Source organism: Ascaphus truei, chromosome 1, assembly GCF_040206685.1.
Source record: "Ascaphus truei isolate aAscTru1 chromosome 1, aAscTru1.hap1, whole genome shotgun sequence".
NCBI classification, from domain to species: domain Eukaryota; kingdom Metazoa; phylum Chordata; class Amphibia; order Anura; family Ascaphidae; genus Ascaphus; species Ascaphus truei.
This window is the reverse complement of record NC_134483.1, coordinates 547,816,906-547,840,806: the sequence shown is the minus strand read 5'-3', so window position 1 is coordinate 547,840,806 and position 23,901 is coordinate 547,816,906. Positions and strand designations below refer to the sequence as shown.

At 43.5% G+C, this 23,901-nt stretch overlaps 1 protein-coding gene across 1 annotated transcript in view; it reads left to right on the top strand.

Annotated features, from left to right (window-relative positions):
* Positions 1-23,901, top strand: part of LOC142465673 (vomeronasal type-2 receptor 26-like) — a 117,626-nt gene that overhangs the window by 5,492 nt on the left and 88,233 nt on the right. Inside the window, exon 2 of the mRNA XM_075569889.1 lies at positions 4,041-4,332. Coding sequence (XP_075426004.1) covers positions 4,041-4,332 — 292 coding nt within the window. The remainder of the gene's footprint in view (positions 1-4,040; positions 4,333-23,901) is intronic.

Sequence of the window (23,901 nt, the reverse complement as noted above, 5' to 3'; positions counted from 1 at the left end):
TACAGCGGCACGTTGCCCACACTGCGGGACATTATATTTGTGGCCGACGTTCATCCCGATCCAACCTGCTGACCCCCCGGGGGATACGGCTAGGCGCTCTGCCGAGTCCCCTGGTGCACTGTGGATCAGTCGTGCAAGTCCCGGAGAAAGGGGACTGGAGTCGATTAAATCGGCTTGGTCAGCAGCAACCGAGACGGTCGGGTCACCCCCCGACCGAACTGGAAAGAGACTATCGCCCCGATCGGTGACCCCTAAGTCGGGGAAGGGAGACTACTCGGATGAGGATCTCCGCGAGCTAGCGGAGGTGAAATCAAGGCCCAGGAAAGAACCGGGGAGGACGACACCCCGTGGCATGAGTAGCAGCCTGGAAAGCCGGGCGTCCCCTGCAGATCGGCGAGCCGAGAGACGGAGTCCCCCCGCCCCAGGATATGGCGGCGACGGGCGAGAGACGCCTACACCTCTGCGGAATGGTAAGAGAAGGCCACTTACTTACCTTGCTCCGGTAGACGGTGTAGCGGAAACAAGGCCGTGCCAGGCCCAAGACGCACGTGCGGAGAAGACACCACTTCCGGTGGAGACGACAGCGGAGCTTCCGGATGTCGTCATAGAGGAAGAGATCCCGCATGGGGGTCCAACTCAAGATGGCGGCACTTCCGGTTCCGGAGAGGACATCACTTCCGGTGGCGACGGCGGAACAGACGGGAAGGAAGCAGCGATGCTTCGGCGATCGGGTGAAGGTCCCGATCACCTAAAGGGCCCAAGAACTGGATGGGCGAACCGCAGACTGAGGAGGGTGAGCTATCCTCATTGGATCAATCCATGGACAGCCGGGAACGGGTCGTAGCCCCGTTGCGCCCCCTCGCTTGCCCTTACGCCCAACCCCACGCCCTAGGTAAAATCCCTGCCCCCATCACCTGTTCCCCGGGGTCCCCGCCTAGCCTAGAACTTGTGAACGTACCTTTGGGGGAGGAGGAGAGACGGACTGGGGAAAGACAGCGCAGTTGCGCTACAGAGGGCATTTCTCGGGGTGGGGGAGAATTGGGTAAGGCCGCGGTAGGCCGGTGGTTGCCTCCTGCGACCAACAAACCAGAGAAAAAGGCCCTGGGATCATCACGGTGGTCCGTACCACGGTCGGCACGGACATCGGGGGTATTCTCTGGGGGGGGTGCGGATGAAAGCGATTCAGGGGATTCGCACCGGTTTAAAGAACACCGTTGGTGGGCCCCACTCTTTGAAGGCTATGTAGCCTGGATGGACCGTACGCGGTTTCTCATCCGTAGGGAGGAGGTAGTAGATTTTTGGTGGGCCGAAGGAGAATTCACCCCTGAGCAACGAGATAGGGAATTGCAGGACCGGTGGATTAAGATAGAACACAGGGAGATAGAGCCCATGGGTCCTGACACACTATCAGACCCTGTGGATCCTGACAAACCCCTGTTATGGGTGCTACCTGGGAGGGCAGGTAGGGCTGATCTGACCAGGATCAGTAGAGCGGAACGGGCAATAATGGCTAGATATAAGTCTTCCCACGGGTTGGAGTACCCTTATGTCCCTGAACCCCTCATGGAGGAGATAGAAGAAAACAGAGAAAGGTGGCTTAGGGAAACCATTGAAATGTATCTGGTCAGTAAGGGGAGTGAAGTTACCGGAAGGAAGGCAGAGGACAGGATAGATCACCTGATGCGAGTGTGGAGTATAGGGAGGAACATACATAAACACAAGGTGACCTATAGGCCCGAGAGGGGACTGCCTAGACATTATCATGTCACGGTCCTGGACATGGGTGGTAGAGAGGTTAGAAAACCTGAACCGAGCCACTACTATTAGGGGGTACTGAGACATTACGCGGGCTCGTGGCTGCTGGTCGTGGCGGGCTTGGCGAGATGTCACTGTAGTCATTTTTTGTTGTATTGTGCAAATCTGTGTGATGTTAACAATTATGTTTTGTGTTACAGTGCTTCATGGAGGAAGGTATGCAAATTTAGGTCCCAGCGAGGACGATGGGATTCACCAGGGGGACAAAATGTAGCGGTCATGTAAAATGGCTACAGTCATCTCTCCTGCTGACAGTAAGGCCTGGTAAGTTGTGGGCATGCCAGCAGTAATTATGGAGGTTTGCCCTCACACCCTGGTGAGGTGCCCTATGTATGGATGGGAGTGGTCACAGGCTCTGACTCCATGGTTAGTGATGTCAGGGGTGTGTCAGCCTCCAGAGTATACATAAGGCACAGCACTGAGCCAAAGTGTGTGTGTGTGTTACTGGAGGAGGAGTAAGAGTAGGAGCAGTTAAGAGTTATGTTATAGTAGCTGAATAAGAAGACTGTGTCCAGGGACCTGGCACAGAGTAAAGACATCCCGGCTGGGATAGGGAATCCCTATTTAAGGCGAACTATACCTTTTAAAGGGAAGTGCAGTGACAATGAAGGGCTAATACACCCCATTGTGGAGGGCAGCACGGCCCACCGTACAATAAAGATGCTCTTAATTACAAACCCTCTCGTGTACATGTGTGAAGTGATTGTACAGAGAGGAGCACCACAGAGGAGTTCCTCGCCAGGATCATCCCCAAGTGACCGAAGGGACCCTGATGAGGTGGAGGCACTGCACTGGAAATAGGTAGGACTCAGCACACTACCTCAGCGGCCTGTCTGGACGGGTCCTCCCCATACACCATCATGCGGGAGACTCAGGAGTCCTGTAGCCAACAGGTGCACCACCAGACACTACCACACTGTAATGGGGACTGGTTAGACCATAGGGGCCAATATGAGATTGGGGGGGTCAGACCGGTTCACAAAAACCGTTACATATATATATATATATATATATATATATATATATATATATATATTTATAGAATCCAATGCACAGCCGGCACACCATATGCAAGTAAATAAGTTTGGTGCTTATCCCATAAAGCAATAACAGACCATACGATACCGGTTGCAACACAAAAACCGACGTTTCGGTCCCCCAGTGGCATCACCTTGAGAAAGGTCCCACTGGGGGACCGAAACGTCGGTTTTTGTGTCTTCTATCAAATATAAAAAATTCATGATTTACTTACCTGCGTGCTGTCCCTTGATGTCGTGTTGCAACCGGTATCGTATGGTCTATATATATATATAAATATAATGCCTGTATATAAAGGACTCTTAGTCTTATTGCCGGTATACACCTGAAAAAAGAGTGTTCTTCCTACGAAATATTGTGTATATTGTTTCTGCACTTATTTGTAAATAATACAAGCAAACTTTGCTTTTTTAAGTGACAAATACCCTGGTAGGGAAGTGGTTATTCTGTTACTATATGAATGGAGGGTCTGAGAGTAACATATAAAGTTAAATAAATTGCAGCAGATACTGTTCTGTATATCCTAAAGTTAGAGGAAAAGTTCTCAGTGCCAGATCCTGGAATCACAGCAACAGGGAGCAGAACTAAATAACAATGCCCCTATTCTATATATAGTCCTGTATAAGATAAATTCCACCTCTTTGAAACAATACACTTCTCTGGTTTACCTGTATTGTTGTGCCTTAAACAGAAGAAAGGAAAGCAGGACCCCCGGAACAGAAATCTGTTTTATTCAGAAAATTACAAATATTATATTAAAAATTATCTATACAATATTTATAAAAGCATCTTTAAAAAACCTAACCAATGTTAAAGAGATTATAGGAAACACCACTAAACCCCAATTGTAGAGAAATTGTTTAATATTTATAACATTTCTGTTTGCATGTGCTATATAAATATAAAACACTGAGAAATGACATTGGACTATTTAAAATTCTACAGGAAATTTAACAAAAGTATTTTATTATTATAATTACTTTTATTTTATTGGTTTACTTGTATTTATTTATAACATGTTTTTCTTCCTTAAGCATTTTAGTTAAACTCTTCATGCATTCTGTATGTTTCTATGTCTGGTAAATCCTTTGTTATTCTTTATATGATTATTACAAAATGAACAGGTTACACATCCAAGAACCAAGACGCTATTTTAACCAATCAATCCATTCATTTTTATCCCACAGGACTGTCCCCCAGCATTACAAACAATTTCAGGCGTTTATTTTTGCCATTGAGGAGATTAACAAGAATCCAGACCTTCTGCCCAATGTTACTCTGGGTTACCATGTATATGATTCATGTGCAAGTGACCTGAAAGCTGTGCAAAGTGTGATACAGATATTATCCGGACCCCGCAGGACAGTTCCCAATTACTCCTGCTTGGAACATGAAAGGCTGGCAGGTTTTATTGGAGATTTCACTTCAGTCACAACTGTGCCTATAGCACAAATGCTGGGAGTATATGGGTATACACAGGTGAGTGCTGGTAGTCATATTTATCCCTGAAATAGTAAAAAGTAAGATACATAGTGGTTTGTGATACCTTTAATGGACATATATATATATACAAACACACAAACACACATATAATAGTGGTTTATATATATAGCAACAGAAATATAGTATACTCCTGACGAAGTCTGTTGAGTAACTGATGAAACACATACAGTGCGTCATTGCGTTGGAAGCTGCGCTACTGGAGAACTCCTGAAATGTGATCAGCTGTTTCCTGCCTGTTCTTTTTTGGAACATTGCACCATTTGATTGAGATCAGAGGTTCCATTTTGCCGGTTCATTTCCTCCTTCAGTGCTCAAAGTATGGTGGCTCATAGCCACCGTCGTGATGGGAAATACACCCTCAGAACACCACGGAGGTGCTCTCTCTGACATATGCGGGCCTTGACGCCGGCCGGTAAGGTACTCCCTTTAGCATTTGCATATATCCTGGCTCTCACTGCTCACAGATTCGAGGCATCCAGCTGACAGGCGCGCTACAAGCGTTTTCAACTGATCAGCATTACATCTGGGCTTATCATCATGAGAGTGTGCCATCCATCTACTTACTGGAACTACTTTTACATTGCTTCTATTTGGAGTTTCAAGTTCTTCACCTATTTTACCGAAGGAGGATTTACATGGCATATTAATATACGGTACTCATTACAGACTGATCTTACCTCAGGATTAGCCCCTTACTTGCTGCTGCTGCAGCATCCTCCGGTATTCCTTATTATTCCTTTTGTATTTATTGTTTATTCATTTAGGATTGTCATTTCCACCTTCAGTTCTGTTTTATCATTTACTGATTCTTTATTAAATTGTTACTATATTATATATGTAGCCCTCTTTTAAAAAAAAAATATTTTGGGGGTGTGGGGATCAAAAGATTATGATGACCTGTTGAAAATATTTATTTGAACTACAGGTAATCCATCATACACCGCTTCCCCCCCCCCTGCACACACACAAGGCCAAAGGATTTCAAATTGTTATCGACACATCTCCCAAACCATTCATTTTCAAATGGTTGGCACTGTGGCTTTAATCTTCCTGAGCCTGTTCTCATATTTCTGCGCCTGCATGTAATTCTCTTTGGGACCTTGTTGACGATTAATGCGCATGCGTGTTTAACTTCCCATTAAATTAGAAGTTCAAGTCTGAAAAAATATATTTTTTTTTTTGTTTCTTGACATGGGCTTGCATAACAATTCTTGATCTTCTGAGAATTAATCAGTACTGTAGCTTTTTAATTCTACACTAGTCATGCACATACTTTTTGAGGTGGGTGGCATACTGTGATTTTTATTTGGGGGTGTGGGGATCAAAACATTATGATGACCTGTTGAAAATATTTATTTGAACTACAGGTAATCCATTTGACAGCGCTCTCTCCCTCCCCCTCGCACACACACAAGGCCAAAGGATTTCAACTTCTTTTCGACACCTCCCCCAAACCATTCATTTTGAGAATGACTCATCCATTAACTCATCCACTCATCCATGAATCACTCATCCTGTGATGCATGTGCACGTGTGATAATCCTTTCTTGAATTGAATATGTTAATCTGATTAGCCCTTATTGCAAATTGACTAGTGTTGGCAGAGCCTTTCATTAAGGGGATGAGTTTAACCGCTGGCCATAAGATTTCTCTGAACCACTAATCCCGCACACACTGCAACTGCAGCACCAACTGTAGCCCACCCCCAACCACTTCACACACAAAGCCAATGTGCCCAAAGCAATTAACCGGTGATAAGCCCTTCATGGAGAATACAGTACCCCACACATTAAAATTGAGTTTCAAGTTCAAAATAAAATAAACCCGTTTTTAAGGATTGATTTATGTTTTTGTTTTTTATACTGTAAGTTATATTGACAAATTTGATCCTTGGATCAAAGTAAGACCCTCCAAAAATGAACCTTTTCCTCTGTTTTGCACCATGATTTCAAATGAAATATTCTATGAATAAATAGGTGAGCAGAATTGAACACAAAATCGTTTCTAGTATACTGTAATTTACCAATATTTGCCATTCTTTCTTTTTCTGGGGTGTTTAAATGATTCTCAGAAAAATTACAGGTACATTTTTCTTATTTTATCAGGATAATGATTGAAAAATGAAACATGCAAAGAATCATGAATAATACAAAATGTAGTTTTTTTCTTCGTCGTTATGGCCGCATTGCATCTGTAGTTCATTGAGAGAGGGGGGGGGGAGTTGTGTAAATTATGACTGTTGATACACTATACACACAGTTCACTAATTTTACACATGATACCTCCCCTCCCCCCACCCTTTCTTTTTTAGTGCAGCTCTCTGAAAAGAAAAAATGAGTGCAGTTAAGTGCATATAATGGCATTGTGTACAGTGTCACTACTCCAGTACTATGCAGTTACTACTGTCAAACTACTATATACTGGAACTCTATACTACATTATAGTGTAACAACTGTATGACTACTGGACAGTACTTTGTACCAAGATTTGTAGTGTAGCTCTCTCTGAAAAGGAAAGAAAAAATGAGTGCAGTTAAGTGCATATACTGTAAAGAATCTGTGCCATACTTACCAGTATCATATTTGGTGTGTCTGTACTTACCATACAACAGAACTGTACTGTACCTTACTACCTTCCTGATGCATGCCTATTATGCTCTTTCACAATGGGCAACACAGTCGCAATATGATCGATATATTTATTACATATTTCAACGGTGAGTACATTATTCCAAAAAACTTAGTATGCCATTCGCCAACTCATCCTTTTTTGAGGGTTTCACCACCTTTTGGATATGATCCTTCATCTGATGCCATACCATTTCGATAGGATTGAAGTCTGGCGATCTGTCATTGGAGGGGGAAAAGAAGGAGAATTAGTTAAAGAGATACACAGTAAACAGATTAAAAAAATGAGACACGGTTACCGTACTTACTCCGCTGGCGACTTCATCCTGTTGATACCGCAGGCAAGAATATGCACACTAGACGCGGTGTGTTTGGGATCGTTGTCCTTGTAGAAACGGTGACTATCTGGGAATTCACGTGTGATGTATTCCACAATCTCAGGCACTATCTTCTCTTGATAAAAAACTTTATTCATGATTACTGTAACAAGCAAAGAAAAGTGCTCAAAATACTGCACACAACAGTAGTACAGTACAGTGCATAAAGCTACAGCATGTGACTTTGTGCATTATTTTACCATCAAAAATTACGATGCATCCTGGTCCACGCCTAGAGAAGGCACCCCACACATGCAGAAAAAAAGTGATCTGTGCGCAGCTAAAACATAGTCCCACATACAGTGCTGGACAGTAAACCCAATGAAGAGTGATATAATAACACAATAAGGATTGATTGGACCTTGTGAAGGAAGTCACTATATTGTGTCTGCAGCCTTTTTGAAGGGGTGGCTCGACACCCCAGCTACTAGAGAAACGACACAAAAACAAGGCGCACAACGGACATAGTGAAGTAAAGTAAAAAATTATGCATTTAGTTATATTAATAGCGTGTTTTTGTATAGCGCTGCTAGTTTTACGTAGCGCCTTACAGAGACATTTTGCAGGCACAGGTCCCTGCCCCGCAGAGCTTACAATCTATGTTTTTGGTGCCTGAGACACAGGGAGATAAAGTGACTTGCCCAAGGTCACAAGGACCCGACACCAGGAATTGAACCAGATTCCCCTGCTTCAAACTCTCAGTGCCAGTCAGTGTCTTTACTCACTGAGCCACTTCCTCGCCCTTAAAAGGTTAAAGGTTCTGCGTACATCAATAATGAATAAAACAGGCAATGGGTTAGTGGGGTTACCACACAGTGAGATGGCCAGAATGTCAGCTCTTCAGCGGAGGCTGTTCAAACCACAGGATTACAGCACTCATCAGCCAGGAAGGAAACCTCAGTGGAGTCTTGGGTCACGCTTCACTCGTCTCAGGGTAACCAGATGGTACAGACCGGTGAAATGTCCCATTGCGGAGTACCGGTACCTCCGTGAGTCCCACAGGTCAGGCTCGGAACACCGGCAGTTCCGTGGTGCACCTGCCGATGATGTCACAAGATTCCCCTCTGTTCCGGAGCATAAAGGAACGTCCAGGGCGGCGTCAAACACATACGGCAGTATGCAGTAGTGCGGGGGACAGGGAGGCAAAACCAAGTGTAAGCTTGGCTAAATAAAATACCAAGGTTTGCGTCAGGTAAAGGAGCAAAAGATCTTCCAACGCGTTTCATAACTGAAATTTACTTCTTCGGAGAATGCAGAAAACCCACACTTTTACCTCCTGTACTGTCCAGTACTAACCTTTCGCGTCCATATTTCCATCCAATTCTGCATCTCATCTTCTTAATGCAGCTCTCAGAAGCAGTTATATTGTTATTTTTCTGCAGAGCGTCTTTGACCCTTGTGGCACTCCCCTCATCATTCTCTTCACTTATTTGGTCAACCAGAAGAGTTGTCTCCCTACAATGTAAAGGAAAAACAACAATAAGTTACAGTAGGCCACAAGTATTGTACATCATTTATGCTCAGGCCTACAGTATGGCTAAATATATATAATACTGTATACTGTAGTTATATAAATAAACATATATATATATATATATATCACTGGCTGATACTGAAAACAAGGAGGATTTGTCACATCAACCAGTAGCAAGACATTACAAAGAGAAGAGGCATGGCTCGCCACCTTGCGTTGTATGCCAATTGCCCAGGCACGGACTTCAGGGAGAGGAGGGAATCGCAACAGGACACTACTACAGCTTGAAGCCAGACTCATCTACAGTTTGGGCACATTGAGCCCACGGGGTCTAAATGAGGACTTCAGATTAAGCTGTTTCCTGTAATCTCCGCACCTGGCCCATTGAGCTGCCTGCTGATACTAGGATTCATCTTTAACAGCAAAACCAGCGCATACTGCCTTGGGGTGTCAGCCAGTTAGCCGCATTTCCTCCATCATGTCAGGCACCTTAGGTCCCTTGCAGTCAAGATCCACCTGTGGCAATGTTTGCTGAAAGCGAGACACACACAATGTATCACTAGTTTCTCCATGTGACAGTGTCTGCATTATGTGTTTATGTTGGTATTTAAGGTGTCGCTCCCTGAAAGGATACATAGTCATCAATGCATCAATGCATTATCATTTCTTACAATACGCATATGCGTTCTATGGCTGAGTGCTTTCAGCATTTATATACTGTCTTTTTTGTTTGTGCAAATTATTATGCTTTGATGCACGATTTCACTTTTTATGTATGCTGGTGCATTACAGTGTGTCAGATACCTCAGGTCCCTTTTAGTCAAGAGCCACCTGTAGCAATGTTTGCTGAGAGTGTGACACAGCATGTATTCTAATTTATTACCAGTTTCTCTATTTGACATTGTCTGCATTATGTATTTGTGTTGGTTTTTAAGGTGTCGCTTCCTGACATGATGCATAGAGTCATCATTGCATTATCATTTCTTACACTATGCATTAGGCGTTATATGGCTGAGTGCTTTCAGCATTTATATATTGTCCTAGATTCCAGTCAGCCACGTCATCCACACGTGTGTATATATGTTTTAATCCCTCACATTTTTTTGCACATTTACGGTGAGCACATCAGATGTTTCACATGTTTCGCTTAACTTGCAGTTACAATGTGTATTTTGCACGTCCCTGAAATAGTTAATCCATCCAGGTATCAGCTCCAGATCAGTTTAGCCCATGCGCACTCTCTCCGGTTATCCAAGATATCGCTGGGTCTGGCAGACTTATGTAGTCTCTCAGCAGTAACATTATGCAATTCCTGAGCCTTTATGCGCATGCCTAAACACATATCAGGTAAACAAATATAGAGTTAATATATTCAAAATGGATGCTCTTTACCTGCTGATACTGTGGATGCATGTCACATAGGCAGGTGAGGCTAATTAACTGTGATTGGTTTTGTTGAATTGCACTGGGGTTTGGGGTATATATATGTATTGTGCACTGCATTCAATTGCACCACCTTGAGAAAGGTCCCACTGGGGGACCGAAACGTCGGTTTTTGTGTCTTCTATCAAATATAGAACATTTTTGATTTACTTACCTGCGTGCTGTCCCTTGATGTCGTGTTGCAACCGGTATCGTATGGTCTATATATATATATATATATATATATATATATATATATATAAATATATATTATTATTTATATCGCTGTATATTTATATAACTATATTACTGTATATATATATACAGTAATATAGTTATATAAATATTCAGCGATAACAATTATAATAGATAGCTGGATATATAATAAAGTTTAAAATATACAGCAATATAAATAATAATACATATATATTTGCAGTAATATTTGAACTATAGACAGCATTTGTAGTTGTGGTAATGCCTTGGGAGAGAAGTAGTAGTTTCCGTTGTACCGCTGTTTGAAACACATTGATCGTATGGCCAGTGAAAAACATAGGATGAAACACAGATTTGTTTCTAAGACCTGATGATTGGCTACCTAGAAAGGTTTGTGGATCATATCCTGTATCAGGTTGATCTTGTAATAACTCAATCAAGTCCTGTATGTGACAATTGTCACGAAACGTTAAATGTGTGCCGATGTCAAAGATTGGACTTAGTTGGCCATCATTAGATATTGTAGTATTCGCATTAGGTATCTTGGATGTTGTCTGAGACCCGTCAAGATTAGGCATGGACATTGAACTGTTCTTATGTTTTGAAGAATCTTTTGAGGGTTAATTTCCTGGTGAACCGGTAAAGGTCCACAGTAGTTGAAAATAAGTCAAAGTTACTATCGGGTGCAAATGTGAGTCCCAAATTTAGCACACTCATTTCAGATTGGGACAATGTGTATTTGGAAATATTAAGAATGTTAGTGTCTTCTAATTTCAGTACCTCATCTTTTTTGCAGGGGCCACCCACCAGCTTATGCCTGGATCTTCTTCGCCTCCGATGTCGTTTTTTGACTGTGGGTGTGAAGAAATATTCATGGCATACGTCTGTGCTCTTGCTGGTAGAAGAATTTCTTCATTGGATGATGCCCCAGAGTCAGTACCTGAAAAAAACACACTGGGAGGAACATGTTCAGAATCCGATGCATCGGACTCAGTGTTTTTCCCTGAATGTGTATCTGATTTAGAAATTTTCCTGAGTATGGATTTGGGTTTAGGATTTGTTTTCTTATTGCCATTGTAATTTGTATTCTGTGAATTTTTCTTAGAATTGGTTTTGTTATTGTATGGTTTCTGCCAGAGATAAATTTGCTTCTTCGGACAGTTTGTCCATATCTTTGAACCTATCAATATGTAAGAAGAAAAAAAACACTTTATTTGCTAGGCTTCAGAACTGAGAGGAACCTTTCCTCTGCCAAGAAAGCTGAAGGCCTTGTGACTGGATACACATCTGCACCGTTTACAGCAGACTTCCCGGGGAAGCTTTCACGAACTGCCACTTGTTATCTCTGATTTTTGATTAACTTACAGGCCCAGGAATACGAAAGAAATGAAATGTAACGCAAGCCAGGTTTCTGTGAGGACTCTGGGATCGCGGCACCCGCGCCCTGGTGCCTCCTCACCTTCATTAACCCCCGCTGCCGTGGCGCGCGCCCCTCGCTGGCGTCACTTACCTCCGGCGGCTCTGGGGGTTCCACGCCGTCCTCTGCGTTCTCGAGCGCTCCTGCGGGACCTTCCCTCTCTCATGCGGCTGCTACCGCTTACGAGCGCGCGCCCGTCTCTGTTACAGAGCACGCGCAGGACTCTTTTAATTTATTCACTGCTCCTGCAGTGAGGCTCCGCCCCCAACACATACACAAGGATCAATCAGGCATAAATACCACTCACCTGTATCCTCCTTTGGACAGCCTATCCAGGACAGCTCCATGCACTCCTCCAGGCCTGCCTCCTCTTCCTATTGGTCAGCCACGCTTTATATTGCCTGTCCTGTCATTCAGTCATTGCTCGACATAGTTTCCACTAGGATCACTATTCTGGCATTCTCTCTCATTCACTCAGGTTACGACTTGGCTTGGCGGACGTCTTTCTCTGGCTCCCGACCCCTTGCTTGGACAAACGACCTTCCGGAATTCTCCTATCCCTGACCTTTGCTAAAACGGCAACGACGACGGCACTTCTACACCGGTACCGGCAAGTATTGCTAGCTAAACGTCACCTGGCCTGGCAACGCCAAAATCACCACACTCCGGACACGCTCCTTTTGCTGCGGGTGCGTGTCCATATACGTTCCTCACCTCAGTAGAAGGGACGGGTCTGGTCTGCGGGCAGTACCGGCGTAACATTATGTCGAGCCCACAAGACGCAGACCAGACTGATGTGGACTCTATGATGACAGCCATGTACCAACAGATTCAGGCCTTAACGGATCAAGTGACTCTCCTCTCCCAACAGGTACAGGACCGTACTCTACAGGCACCACCTGCGGCTGCGCCGCCGGCGCAGTCTGACTTAACTTTCACTTCATCCTCAGTTCCGAAGATTCTGGTTCCGAGGCCTTACGCAGGGGACCCCCACGCCTGTCGTGGTTTTCTCAACCAGTGTGAGATCCAGTTCGAGATGGCTCCGCAGTTGTATACCACTGGCCGGAAAAAGGTAGCCTACGTATATAGTCTTCTCACAGGTAACGCATTGGCGTGGGCCTCCCCGATCTGGGAATTACGCCCTGATATTACCCGAGATTACGCGGCCTTCAGATGAGAATTCCGACAGGTCTTCGACACCCCTGCATGACAAGAGACTGCTTCTGATTCCCTGCTGGAGCTTACACAGGGACGTCGGCCTGTGTCTCAATACGCCTTGGAATTCAGAACCATAGCAGCTGAGACTCATTGGGGTCAGGAGGCTTTAGTCTCCGTCTTCTGGAGAGGTCTATCGGATTCCCTGAAGGATGAACTTGCTTCTCACCCCAGGCCAGGACTACTGTAGGACCTCATCTCCCTGGCCAATCGTATGGATCAGTGTCTCCAGGTACGCCGCGCTCAGCGTCAGCATTCCCGGTCTACGCCTCTCCGTGCTTCCTTTTCCAGGTTCTCTGCTACCCCGAGACCCGTGTTCTCTCCGCTGCCGGCGCTGGAGGCTCCAGAGCCGATGCAACTCGGGGTCCAGCAACCTCGGACACCATTACTTCAACTTCGCTCTACTGGAGAGTCGTGCCATCATTGCGGATCTTCTGAACAGCGTACACGTAACAATCCACCATTTCCGGGAAACGACTAAACCCAGTGAGTACGAAGGGGCGCTCGCTGGGTGCTAAATCTCCTTGTCCCCCTCTCGAAAGGGAACTTCCCAAAAGACTGACCATTCCCGTCTCCCTTTCAGGCCCGACTTTCCGCATCTCCACGGCAGCATTTATCGATTCCGGCGCAGGAGGAAACTTCATGGATCAGACCTTTTCTGAACAAAATCAGATTCCACTTTCCAAAAAGAACTCTCCCGTTGCCTTGGTTGGGATCGATAATCAGCCTCTCACTCCGGCTTATATCTCCTTGGAGACCGGACCTATCACCCTTTCTACTCATTCGCACAAAGAGACTCTGGGCTTTGACGTTATTCACGCCCCAGGAACACCGATTACGCTCGGCTTACCCTGGTTACAGAAGCATAATCCACTTATCGATTGGGTTTCTTCTAATCCTATTAACTGGAGGCCAAGGTCAGAGGAATCTTCCGTGTCTACCGAGCGATCATCATTCCTATTAGGTAACGCATCCAGTTCTCTGAGAGAGTTACCTTCTCCGTACGCAGAATTTTTGGACGTTTTTAGCAAGACACAGTCTGAGCTCCTACACCCTCATCGCTCCTACGATTGTCCAATTGACCTGGTACCTGGTTATACCTTGCCTAAGGCCAAATCTTACCCTCTCTCGTTGCCCGAGACGGAAGCTATGGACGAATATATTCGTGAGAATCTCAAACGGGGCTTTATACGTCATTCCAATTCTCCTGCGGGGGCCGGATTCTTCTTTGTCAAAAAGAAGGATGGTACTCACAGACCATGCATTGATTACCGGGGTCTGAACCATATTACGGTGAAGAATCGTTACCCACTCCCACTCATCTCCGAACTCTTTGACAGACTTCAGGGGGCCAACCTCTTCACTAAACTGGACCTTCGTGGGGCATACAACCTCATCCGCATCCGTGAGGGCGATGAATGGAAGACTGCCTTCAACACCCGTAGTGGACACTACGAATATCTTGTGATGCCCTTCGGATTGTGCAACGCACCAGCAGTTTTTCAGGACTTCATCAATGACATTTTTCGGGACGTCCTCAATCGCTTTGTCATTGTTTACCTGGATGATATCCTCATTTTTTCTCAAAACTTACAGGATCATATCATTCACACGAAGTTTGTACTTTCACGCCTCCGAGAGAACCGGTTGTTTGCTAAAATGGAGAAATGCAGTTTTCATCAGTCCACCACTGCCTTTCTCGGATACATCATCTCCAACAGAGGTTTGGCCATGGACCCAGAGAAACTGAAAGCCGTCGTGGATTGGCCGCAACCCAATTCCCTCAAATCTATTCAACGGTTTTTAGGTTTTTCTAACTATTACCGGAAGTTTATCCATAACTTTTCTACCATTGTCGCTCCTATCACAGCACTAACCCAAAAAGGTGCAGATCCTTCAGCTTGGTCTCCTGAGGCACTAACGGCATTCGAAACACTGAAACAAGCTTTTGTCTCTGCTCCCATCCTTCGACACCCAAACACTAATTTTCCATTCACCCTAGAGGTTGACGCTTCGGATTGTGGGGCTGGTGCGGTTCTGTCTCAGAAATTTTCTCCCCAGGATAAACTTCATCCTTGCGGGTTTTTCTCCAAAAGATTTTCATTGGCAGAGAGGAATTATGACGTGGGCAATAGGGAACTTTTGGCCGTCAAAATGGCTCTTCAAGAATGGAGACATCTTCTGGAGGGGTCAAAAGAGCCATTCACCATTCTTACGGACCATAAAAACTTATTGTACATTGAGAATGCCCGTCGCTTAGGTCCTCGCCAAGCTCGCTGGGCGTTATTTTTCTCTAGATTCAATTTTGTTCTCTCATACATTCCCGGCACTAAGAACGTCAAGGCGGATGCTCTCTCCCGGCAATACTCTTCTGAAGAGAGATCAGAGAAATCCACTGAGTCCATCCTCCCTAAACAAAGAATCTTAGCAGCCGTGGCATTCAAGAATCTTGAGAAGATCATCAAGTCTCAAGAGAACCTCCCGTCCGGTCTTGTGGTTCCTAAAGACTCTTTGTATGTGGAACCCAAATTTATTCCTGAAATACTGGACTGGGGACACGCCGTCCGTTCGGCAGGGCATCCTGGATTCAAGAAAACCTTGGATCTCATCCGTCGTACCTTTTGGTGGCCCAATATGGTTAAAACCATTCTGGAATTTACACGGGCCTGTCCGGTATGTGCGCGTAACAAGATTCCTCGTCAGAAACCTCAGGGTCTTCTCTTACCTTTACCTATTCCGGAGCGTCCCTGGTCCCACATTTCGATGGATTTTATTGTGGAGTTGCCTAGGTCGAATGGCATGAATACCATTCTTGTGGTAGTGGATCGATTTTCCAAGATGGCACACTTTATCCCTCTGAAAGGATTACCCTCCTCACCCGCCCTTGCGGATATTTTTTCCAAAGAGATTTTCCGGATCCATGGGATTCCCACATCCATAGTGTCCGATCGGGGTTCCCAGTTCGTCTCCAAGTTCTGGAGAAATTTCACCAAGAGACTAGGTATCTCGTCTTCCTTTTCTTCTGGATATCACCCTCAATCCAACGGACAGACCGAGAGGGTTAATCAATCCCTCGAGAAATACTTAAGGTGCTTCGTCTCTAATTCTCAGGATGACTGGGCAGAATTACTTACCTGGGCTGAGTACGCATTCAATTCTTCCAGGAATGAGTCCACTCACGAGACCCCCTTCTTTATCAACTACGGATTCTATCCGGCTCGCCTACCTATTACCAAAGAGTCCTCTGGGGTACCAGCCGTGGACGAACATATTGCTCTCCTACAAGACTCTTGGTCCAGAATACAATCTGCATTACAAAAAGCATCCTTGACATCTAAAAATCAGGCTGATCGTCACCGTCGTCCGGCACCCGAATACAAACCCGGGGACAAGGTTTGGCTTTCATCCAAGAACATCCGTCTCAAAACGCCTTCCCTCAAATTGGCTCCTACTGTAGGTTCCTGGGTCCCTTTTCCATTTTGGAGCAGGTTAATCCGGTTTCTTTTCGACTCCAACTTCCTCAAAGCATGAGAATCCCGAATGTCTTTCACACCTCACTTCTCAAACCTTTTATCTCCAGTAGCCTCTTTCCGGACCACACTTCTAAACCAGATCCTGTGATGGTACAGGGTAACGAAGAGTATGAAATACAGGCTCTACTGGATTCCCGTCTTTCAAGAGGTAAAGTCCACTTCTTGGTCCACTGGAGAGGTTTTGGACCCGAAGAGAGGTCATGGGTACCCCTGAAAGATATTCATGCTCCAGGACTCCTCAAACGCTTTCGAAAGAAGTTTCCATCAAAACCATGGAAGGATCGTCCTGAGGCCGATCCTGAGGGGGGGGGGGGGGTACTGTGAGGACTCTGGGATCGCGGCACCCGCGCCCTGGTGCCTCCTCACCTTCATTAACCCCCGCTGCCATGGCGCGCGCCCCTCGCTGGCGTCACTTACCTCCGGCGGCTCTGGGGGTTCCCCGCCGTCCTCTGCGTTCTCGAGCGCTCCTGCGGGACCTTCCCTCTCTCATGCGGCTGCTACCGCTTACGAGCGCGCGCCCGTCTCTGTTACAGAGCACGCGCAGGACTCTTTTAATTTATTCACTGCTCCTGCAGTGAGGCTCCGCCCCCAACACATACACAAGGATCAATCAGGCATAAATACCACTCACCTGTATCCTCCTTTGGACAGCCTATCCAGGACAGCTCCATGCACTCCTCCAGGCCTGCCTCCTCTTCCTATTGGTCAGCCACGCTTTATATTGCCTGTCCTGTCATTCAGTCATTGCTCGACATAGTTTCCACTAGGATCACTATTCTGGCATTCTCTCTCATTCACTCAGGTTACGACTTGGCTTGGCGGACGTCTTTCTCTGGCTCCCGACCCCTTGCTTGGACAAACGACCTTCCGGAATTCTCCTATCCCTGACCTTTGCTAAAACGGCAACGACGACGGCACTTCTACACCGGTACCGGCAAGTATTGCTAGCTAAACGTCACCTGGCCTGGCAACGCCAAAATCACCACACTCCGGACACGCTCCTTTTGCTGCGGGTGCGTGTCCATATACGTTCCTCACCTCAGTAGAAGGGACGGGTCTGGTCTGCGGGCAGTACCGGCGTAACAGTTTCAAATATTTTGTCTCAATTTATTACTCATAGGGTAATGACTTTTATACCAGAAAAAGAAGATACTGATTAGAGGCGTAACATAGGTGTAACATAGGCGTAACATAGGCGTAGCATAGACGTAACATAGGCGTAACATGGGTGTGTTTTGGGTGTAGCTTTGATTAGAGGCGTGATTTAGGGGCAGGACATATTAGTGGCCTTGAATCTCTAGCAACTAAGTTATACTATTTTGCCTCTTTCAGAGAACCAGTCTTTTGTATATTTGCTTAAAAGAGCAGGAAACTGACAATACAAAATGTATCTTAGAAATATCCTGAGCAGGGAGAAAGGAAATGTAATTTGGCAGAAACTCAGTGCATTAGGAGTTATATTTCAGCAAAAGACTGACTACAGAATCTTAACTAGTTATGAACAGACAACATGGATGCTTAACACAAGTGCAGATTCTGGCCTGTCCTACTGGTCCTAACAATTCCCTCCTTTTTGTTCTCTTTAAAGAACAAATACCCTTACTTGGTACTCCTCTCTATGACTTAGAGCCTTGTAGTGACCAATAAAGACATAAATATATATATAATAATAAATATTTCTATAGATTAGAAAAATGGCTTACGTCTCAATATGTCACATAATTTAAAGGTCAGCTATTTGTGAGAATTGATGGGGGCTAATTTCTGCTAAGAGCGACTGCACAAACATTCTTCTTGCACGCATCTTTTATTCTGCATTTACTCAGAATGGCAAAACGGACCAAGATGGCTGCTATGGTCAAAATGGCTGACTTGTGATCCTTTCCTTGTGGTTGAGTAACGGCCCTTGGTGACCTCCCACCTTCCTCATATCCAGTCTTCTCAGTCCCCCCATATTCTTAATAGACAGTCTATTTAAAGAACAGAACCGTTAACCATTTCATAGTCCTGCTGGTCCAAGATGTCCAGGTTCTGCATAACTTCATTCCTTTTCTTTCCGGCCATTATATCAGCCCAGTTGATTTCTTCTTTGGTCTCTTCCTCTGGGGGACTGGCGACATCATCACCGCAGAGAGGGATAGCGTCGGTGGGGGTTGCAACGCACTTCTGGATCAGAGTTTTGCAGTACTTAACACATAGAGAGCAATGAGTAGAACAGACACACATACAAAAACATTCGCTAGCTTCGCTCAAAGCAAATCAATCCAACTACCAAGTCCCAATGGTCCCTGAATCCTGGATAAATACACAACATTGCGCTTTAACTAGGGCGCATACATGCCCCTCCCTTTGAGGCTAAAATATAGTCTAGAGCTATTCTATTCTGCAGAGCCATTAATTTAAACTAAACCTATTCTTGGTTAAGTGAGTAAATGTCTGTGGTTGTATGATTGAGGATATCCCTGTAAACCTGTCATACAGTAATCCAACTCCTACATTTGGGAATAAATTCCCAGAAATTTATTCTTCCTATAGACTACTTTTCAGCACTTGTTTATTGGGTGTCTCTCTTCTGTTTCCATCTTTACCTGTGAGCAATTAACATAACTGTTTGTTTGACTGATAAAACATTCTCCCATCGGGATATCATTCTGCGGGGAGATTCTATTAACCTATAAATCCAAACAAAATAAACAGAGTTAAACAAATAATACCTTATACTATTTTGTCATCCTTATGGGACGCCACTTACACAAACATAATGGAGCATACATTGTAACTGAAAAATAATAAAAACCTGTAAAAATAAAAAGTTCAAAGTTCGTGTGTTGAGGCCTGGACTTTTTTGCCTATAACCTTTCTCCCATGATGATTAGTGGTCAGAGAGTATTGTGTCCACCAAAACACTAATTTGCAGGTGCTATGTCTTTGTCTTTATTAGCTGTTTGTGCCGAGGCTGGCACTATTTTGATGTGCGTGATGTGTATCCATGATGATAAGCAAATTTTTACTGCAATGCTGGTGATGAGTAGTATTTAAATGGCCTTTTCATCTGGGATGAAGAGCATGTTTGCGTAGAAAATGCTTGACCATTAACCCGTCTCACGTAGGTGCACTTTCAGCTTTAACCTGTGCCCAGAGAGACTCAAAAATATATATTAGTTGCATGCAATACTTATTAATTGTTTTATTACCAATAACATGGTCCTTAATTCGTTACTTTGAACTACTGATGGTCATAACTCATCCCATAAGTGTCTCATAGGGAGATAATTTATACCTAGAAATTAATTCTTGTATTAATATGGTTACTACTATTATTAGCATCCGCATATAAACAGAGATATCCCCTATTAACGCTCTTCAAATTTTAAACTAAGCAACCAATGTGGACTTGACTTTGCTTCAATCCAAGTTCCTAAAACTTGGTACCCCAGCCTGTGCCAAACCAATTGCTTCAATAATCAACTCTATCCTGTCTGCAGGCCATATCCCTAAGACCTGGAAAACTGCCAGAGTTGTCCCAATCATCAAAAATGGGGACAAAAACACTGTCTCAAACTACAGAACAATCTCTCTTGTCCCAATACACACTTACTCTCATTCATACCTAACTGCCATCTGCCATTTTCTCTGATTCAAATGGTGTCAACCTTTTAGTCATTTAATACAAACTAATCTTAAAATTCACCCCACAAATCAAGCATCCCAACAGCCTGCACTCATGGCTATTGTCCCACACCCACAGTCACTCCTGGCTTTTACCTCAAACACTCCACTGTAACTATTCTGCTAAAAATGTGAAGTGCCCTGTATATAATGTATACCCTGTTCACTTATGCAACTGCACTTGCAATTATATATCCCCTGTCTTTTAACTCTATGTCCAGGACATACCCAAAAACGAATAAATGGTTACAATATTATAAATTTAGCAGATATGATAAATCCCTCAACATAGGGACGGCTTGCTACCTGCTTTGCTGTGACATCTGCAAAGGTATTATTATTTTTTACCAGGGGTCTGTCAGCCCTGTTAGTATGGCAGCAACCTTTATTACTGCAAGAGCCCTTGGAGTTAACATTGCTTCAAATAAATTCTGAACTTGCTGTGCATTGTATTATTTACAACATATCAAGTTCTGGAGCCTCTATAGGGATCTCAGAGAGTCCTTCAATAACCTATGTATCTCCCCTCTTTTGTTCATATACTATCTATATAATTATGTGAACAAAAATACAAAAATAGTTATGAAAACAGGTTGCTTGATATATAGCAAAATTAAACTGGTAAATAGATTTGTATGTGTAGCGACTATAAAAATATTTACTGCTTGTGTTAAAAGAAAAATCCTGCAGTAGGTCTTTTAACAACTGTAGCATTAACAATAGGGAACCTGTAAATATAATAAAAATCCTGAAATCCTGAACAAGAGATTTCTTTTTTAAAATAGACAAATAATTTTGAACTCTTTGCAAAGTGCTGAGCACATGGCCTGCATTAACGTTTAGGGACACTCTGAATAAAAAAAATTATAATTTTGAAAGCGCTTTTTTTTTTCTTTCTGGGCAAAAAGCCAGTTGTTCCAGGCTTTTCGCCAGAAACCTCAAAGTATAGATAGCAGATAATGAGTTTCGCTGTTTTATTAATCCCTCGCGCAGGGGATTGGAACATTAGTTTAATGTTAAATATGAAGCTTTCCACGCTGTCCTAAAACTGCATTTTGTATGGCCTTTCAAAAATTAAATAACGGGAATATTTCAAATGACATATAAATACCAAATCTATGCCAACAAGAGTATGCAATATCCCCTGAATGCCTCATTCCCCTGAATGCCTTCTGAAAGAAATCTCATATTCCTGCAAACTTCCATCAATACAATTTTATGCTATCCTGTTTCAACTCTGCCCTCTCTTAAACTAAAACAAAATCTCTTCAAACATGTTATACCATGACTAAAAAAAAAACAGCAAGCTTGACCCTACCTGTCTTGTATGGCTTCTACTCTGCTTATTTAACGGACACAATTCTCACTAAAATAACTGATGACCTCCATGCTGCTAAAGACAGATATCATTACACTCTGCTCATATTACTCAACCTCTCTGCAGCATTTGCCATCACGAACACCCTCCTTTGAAGCGCTATGAACATTAATGGCGTTATATACATATATAATACAATATACTAATTCAAAAAGTGCTTGTGAGCTTTTACCAGCATTTTTAAACTAAAACATTCCCAAACATATCTTAATCCTGTAGAAATAAAATTGAAATGTGTTATCTTACTGGTTACACACAATACAGGACACACAACACAAAAACGTCTCTCATACACAGCCAGCCAACTTCACATAAAAAAACAGATGAGAAAACAGTTCTACATTACCTTGTTCTCATAAATAAAACTGCTTAAGCACAGAGCTAGTTAATTTTAATGTGAATGCTTCACATTCTTTAAACTCTAAGGCAGAGGCTGTGCCCCTCCTTTCGTTAAGATAGAAATACAGCAAACAAAAATAATTTGTCCGGTTTAAAAAGTATCCGCCTGGCCAGGACGAATAAACCTTTCAAACTATAACAGGGACAGAGCTAAATATACTCCCTTTTTGTTGTGAGGTATTTCTCTTCTATATTCGGTGTACACCTTTTTAAAACCTTTTAAAATTTAGATTTCATCATGAGCAACTAATATTCATATTTTTTTTTTTTTTGTAATTATCTGCAAATTCATGGATGGCGACCTATACACACATGATAATCAGCATGACCCACAGTATCTTTCACTCAAGAAATCATTTAGGAAAAAATTCATCAGGGTTACAAACAAACTCTATTACATAAGGTAGCGTGTTTTTTTTTTTTTTTTTTATACAGAGACTTGCACTCTGAGCCCCCACGGGCGAAACAGCACTTCCCTGCTTCTGACTGGTAGTGGCACACTCTCTGCCAATGACCAAAACCACCACAATTAAAACAGACACCATTATTCTGAGCTATTCTTCCTGATTGATTTCTGGGACCAGCATAAACCATTAGTAGCTTATAGAAAAACAGCTACATTATGACAAATAATTGCAGATAAATAATAATACAATACTTATACTGAGACAATATACAATTGTCATACAGCTAGATCAGAGATAACAGTTCAGTCGTGCACAAAATTTAATGGACTCTAACCAAAAATTTTGTCAAGGGACTCTAACCCAATCCACAGTCACAATTCAGAAATTATCTGGACTCTAACCAGCATAATTTAGGTACTGAATTCCCAGAGGGGGAGTGAAAAAATGTAAAAATCACATATACTCACTTGCCGCCTTAGTGAATTCCACTTCTGGAAGCCAAGGGTCTCATTCTGGATCGGGTGACACTGGTAATATAATACGAATAAAATGTATATCTTGTACCTATCCCAGTGAGACCCAATCCCACTTCTAGACACCAAAACTGAAGGAAAAACCTCATTCTTGGCTAGGCTTCAGATCTGAGAGGAACCTTTCCTCTGCCAAGAAAGCTGAAGGCCTTGTGACTGGATACACATCTGCACCGTTTGCAGCAGACTTCCCGGGGAAGCTTTCACGCACTGCCACTTGTTATCTCTGATTTTTGATGAACTTACAGGCCCGGGAATACAAAAGAAATGAAACAAAACACAAGCCAGGTTTCAAATCTTTTGTCTGAATTTATTACTCATAGGGTAATGACATTTATATCAGAAAAAGAAGATACGGATTAGAGGCATAATATAGGCGTAACATAGGCGTAACATAGGCGTAGCATAGTCGTAACCTGGGTGTGTCTTGGGTGTAGCTTTGATTAGAGACGTGATTTAGGGGCAGGACATATTAGTTGCATGATTTTGGGACGTGTTTCTCCCAATACAAGCAATGTCTGAATACGTAGCTTATTCATTGTCTGTTATCAAAAGAGAACTTGATTCTCTAGCAACTAAGTTATACTATTTTGCCTCTTTCAGAGAACCAGTCTTTTGCATATTTGACTAAAAGAGCAGGAAACTGACAATACAAAAAGTATCTTAGCAATATCCTGAGCAGGGAGAAAGGAAATGTAATTTGGCAGAAACTGAGTGCATTAGGAATTATATTTCAGCAAAAGGCTGACTATAGAATCTTAACTAGTTATGAACAGACAACATGGATGCTTAACACAAGTGCAGATTCTGGCCTGTACTACTGGTCCTAACAATGTACAAAGGCTTGCAGTTGGCATTGAAGATCTGTAACATTTTTGTGTGCG